The sequence below is a fragment of the Halyomorpha halys genome, unplaced genomic scaffold (assembly GCF_000696795.3).
Source record: "Halyomorpha halys isolate HHAL.00 unplaced genomic scaffold, Hhal_1.1 Scaffold1099.1, whole genome shotgun sequence".
Classification (NCBI taxonomy): Eukaryota; Metazoa; Arthropoda; class Insecta; order Hemiptera; family Pentatomidae; genus Halyomorpha; species Halyomorpha halys.
The window spans coordinates 98,626-103,246 of record NW_027106720.1 but is presented as its reverse complement, the minus strand read 5'-3'; the positions used below and the strand labels follow the sequence as shown (position 1 = coordinate 103,246).

Sequence of the window (4,621 nt, the reverse complement as noted above, 5' to 3'; positions counted from 1 at the left end):
CGTTGAGTGCAGAAAGACGGGTACACATTTTATTTTTATATTTCTGAGTAGAAAGCAAGTTTTAACAGGCTGTGGTTGGTGAGAGGAATTTTGTATTCACGTCATAATAGATCCGCATAGAGCTTTGGAATGATAATGTTATTGCAAACTAATAACGAATACTGAATACTAATAGTTATTTATAAACTTATAAAACTGAAAATTTATTGTATACCACTGGAGAGAACTTATTTGCTGAATTCCGTATTGAGCTACTCTCGGTCCACGTGGCACAATCTCAACTCATTTTACAATTGCCTCTACTTGTAGATTTATTATGAAGCGCTACAATGTTGCGTTTGGAATTCCCAAGCATAATCCCATGAAATTTCTATTCAAAAAGTCTTATATAACAAAATATAAATAAAAAAATATGTATTAATTATCAATATTTTTTCAGAGGAAAAAGGTTCGTTGCATTAAAGATAGTGAAAAGTGCCCCGCAGTATACGGAGTCAGCCTTAGATGAAATTAAACTTCTCAATGCTGTAAGTGAATGTTATAATGTATTTTTCAATTTTTTTTTATGTATTATTTTTCTTCTTCTTTTTCTTACTATGCACCATGATGTATGAAAATGAAGGTTATTGTAATAATATCATTCAGTAATAACTATTTTACTTTCTGCCCATAAATTTTTCATCTCATTGTCAGGAACGCAACTAAGATCGGATAACCCCGATGCGAACATCTAAAGAACGCCCGTACACAAATTCATACTCGATTCATTCCATATTCATTTCCCGCCAGATTTGAAATATTTTAGACTGTAAATACTAATTTCATAGCATTCATTACATGATATTAAATATAAAAGTAGAAGACAGCAAAAAAAAAAATAAAATAATAATAACAATAATTCAGTTTATTAAGAATAGCTTTTAATAAACTCAATTACATTTGAAGTCTATTTTGTGTTTAATATTGCATGAAATTAGCGCACAGAAATTCAAAACAGGTAAAAGAAAACAGTTGCTTGCGTATAACGTGGTGTGGTTTGTGCCAATACTATGGCGCAAGACAAGAATTGTATGAATGAAAGAAGAAATAATGGCAGACGAAAATGCAAAGAAACCAGAGGGTTGGTACCTAGTTTTTATGAATTCCAATTACGAACGGATAAACTACCAATACCTTATTAACATTATTGTATCTAAGTTTTTATTTAACCTAGACAACTATTCCTCTTTGAAATTATAGCGAGGTTATTTAATTTTTAGAATTTTTTAATAATTTAATTAATTATTTCAAAAATTTATTTATTTTTCCTTTTCTGATCTTTGAAATTCCCTCTGAAGCTTTCAGACTTGTGAGTACTAAATCTTAAAAAACATTTTGAAAAATAGAGCACTTTAATATATCAGAATAAATATAACATTCAGATAACAGAAAAAAAATATATAAGAAGCTACATGTTATCATTAAAGTTGTTCTAATAATAGATTTATAACGAACAGTTTGTAATGAGCTAGAATAAGTTTCTCCTGTATTCAACTTAGATTAGATTAGCTTAGATTATTTCTCTTAAGTGAAATAATCGTCGAACAGACAGAATTGGCCTAGAAGAGAATATACTCAAAAATTTGAAATAATATTTTCTGCAAATAGAATTAAGGAAATTTTGAAAAAGAATAATACAACGTACGAAATTGTATTATACATAAAATTAATCTATGAAAAAGCTCCTAGTGATTTAAAAATGTGAATGTTGGAAACTGTTAAAAGTAACATTGGTCTCCATTTCAGAAACAAACATGTAAATCCTTAAGATTGAATGTTATATAACATATTATAATATGAAAACAACCATTGCCAAACCGATAGCGAACCGGAAATATTTATCTAACTGCCGGTCTATGCTTAGGCCTTCCCAAACAGAAAAGATTGTTTGATGTCTTATACGTCTGAAAACATGTCACCAATAAACCAGAGAAATTTAAAATAATGTATATATGCTTATTTAATACATAGTTTCACAAACTGTAGGTTTGCATTATACATCAAACTTAAAAATTAGTTGAACCGTTCACTCTAAAATTCTTTCCATACCTGATTTAACTAACATTTAATACGACGATAATTTCCAGCATTAGACCGCAGTGTAGAATAAAGAAAGTCTAGAAGATATGGCCTGTATTGAGTGTACAAAACAGGCTAAAAATCCGCCGACTTGACCCACAAAAATCTCGTGGATCTTGACTTTAATATCTGTATGTGTATGGTTAGTGATGAGTTGATGTAGAACAGCAGGATGAGCAGTTCGACCTGGATAAGAACTTCATCACCATTATGCCAATATTAACAACCTAGAAAATTAAAAGTTGGTCTTATTTTTGATTACTTTTTTATTGAGGGATATTAATACATGCTGCTGCAACAAATAATTAAAAATAAAAATATCCTCTAAACCTATATAAGTGCCCCATGGCAACAGTGGCACTTAAGAGGCAATCTTTAGAATGAGGTTCCTGCGCGGAGGTCGGCACTACCTGCGTTATCTCGATGGCAGTGAAATATCGGATTTAGGTGTCCGTGTCGAAAACTTCAAAACTCGAACTGTCCCATCTCGATCCTTTAACTTACCGCTGAGGAATTTTGATATTACTTTTTTAAAAGTTAATACAAAAGTAGCAACTGAAAGTAAGTTTCGCTTATGGTTAAGAGTAATTCTGAATCCATCGATTGCCCTTTTGTGGCATTTGAGGGTGACTGGACCTTATATTTAGAACAAACCCTGTTTGGAGACTATTTTTTCACTAAAAAACTATCTCTTTATTTAATCTTAATCTAAACCGCTTTTCAATTCGTTGATTATATATATAATTTCAGTGTAGTGTAATTAATATTAAATTTCATATAAAGTTAATTTTAATGAAAGGTCTACTTGTGCCGGAAAACCAAGGTAGATTTCCTCCGATGAATATACAAAAAGAAATTGAATTACTCAGAAAACAAAACAATATCACTATGACAGACCGTTTTTATTGTGGTTTGTTATGAATTAGACTCGTCACAGGGAAACGATTGTACACAAAAAAAAAAAAATAATAATATTTTATAAACTCTTAGCGCCAAACTGAGGGAACTACACCCCTTAAATATAATTGAGGTGATGGCATTACGACGAATGGGATGGGGCTGGAAGGTGGAAGGTCATAGTGACGAACGGATCTCTAAAATGTTAATAAAAACTGAACCGACGGGTGAACTTGCGAGGGGTAGTAGCCTTCATTATTATTCTAGGTATAATTGTACCTCAACAACTTTTTTCAGGTCCAGGTGACGGATAAGCATGATCCCAAAAGACAAAGAATAGTGGAATTATTGGACCATTTTAAAATTAATGGTCCAAATGGTGACCATATTTGTATGGTATTTGAAGTAATGGGAGATAATTTATTAAAACTCATTATTGATACTAAATACAGAGGAGTGCCTTTGCCAGATGTGAAAATTCTAATTAAGCAGGTACAGCAATGGTCTAAATTAATTTCTTTAGAATTTAATTATTGATTCGAAACTGAATAAAATACTTTTTCAGGTACTGGAAGGGTTGTGTTACTTACACGAGAAATGTAAAATCATACACACCGACATCAAACCAGAAAATGTGCTAATGTGTGTGTCGGAAGAAAAGTTGATTAAAATGGCCTCCGACGCAACTAAATTGCAAGGTTTGAAAAGTCGCTTGCCCTTATACTTAGGTAACAGATAATGCTGTTTTTGTTTTGTTTTGTTTTTATTTATGTCATTTTTATGTTTTACTATGGTCCACACGCAACATTAAAATTAGATCTTCAATCTCTTCAAAAATAAAAGTTGTGTATTTAACAAAAAAATCAAGGTGCATAGGTATAAGTACATCATCACAATTGCTAAAATTACATCATTTCATTTATTCTGATAATTGTTAAAATTTTACTATCTGTATTTTGTTTTTGTGTGAAATAGATTTGAGTTTTAGAACTCCAATAACAAAGAAAAGCTCCGCAAGTGAGAACGCCGACTTAAATGAAAATTTTTTTTTGTGATCCTAGGTCGAAAAATAGGACACTTGTTCCAGTGTTCCTACTAATGCGCCCTAGAGCTCAACAAACAAAAATTACATTTTAGCAGTTTTTTATTTCATAGTTTTCTGCCTCAGCTCTGTATGGATTCAAAGATTATTAGATACCAATCGATTGGCTTGTTTGTGTAGTATAAGAAAAAAAATGTATACACAATAAAAAAAAAAAAATTCTTTCTGGTGAAATTAATTTTTATCATTCTTTACAACTCTTAAATATCTATTTTCGTGGAAATCAAAAATTGGATTTTTGTTATAAATTTCGTGGAAATACTGCATAGAATATGTCTCAGAAGGATTGATATAACTAACTTACAATTTTATTTATTTTTTATTGTTAATAAGATTTAAAAATATAAATATTAATTTAAATATTGGTTTGGATAAGTTACAATTTTTTTAAAATTATCGTTAAACATACAATATTAGTTAAGAGTAAATAGATATTTTAAGCAGATTTATAATTTCTATGTAGAGAAGATTTATATATGCTTAAAATTTTGAATATTTCTTAAT

The 4,621-nt window shown here is 30.1% G+C and overlaps 1 protein-coding gene across 1 annotated transcript in view; it reads left to right on the top strand.

Moving 5' to 3' along the window:
- Positions 1–4,621, top strand: part of LOC106688282 (SRSF protein kinase 3) — a gene marked incomplete in the record, with an annotated part of 32,943 nt that overhangs the window by 15,946 nt on the left and 12,376 nt on the right. Inside the window, 3 exon segments of the mRNA XM_067045058.1 lie at positions 440–527; positions 3,313–3,507; positions 3,581–3,713. Of these exon segments, the coding sequence (XP_066901159.1) occupies positions 440–527; positions 3,313–3,507; positions 3,581–3,713 (416 nt within the window).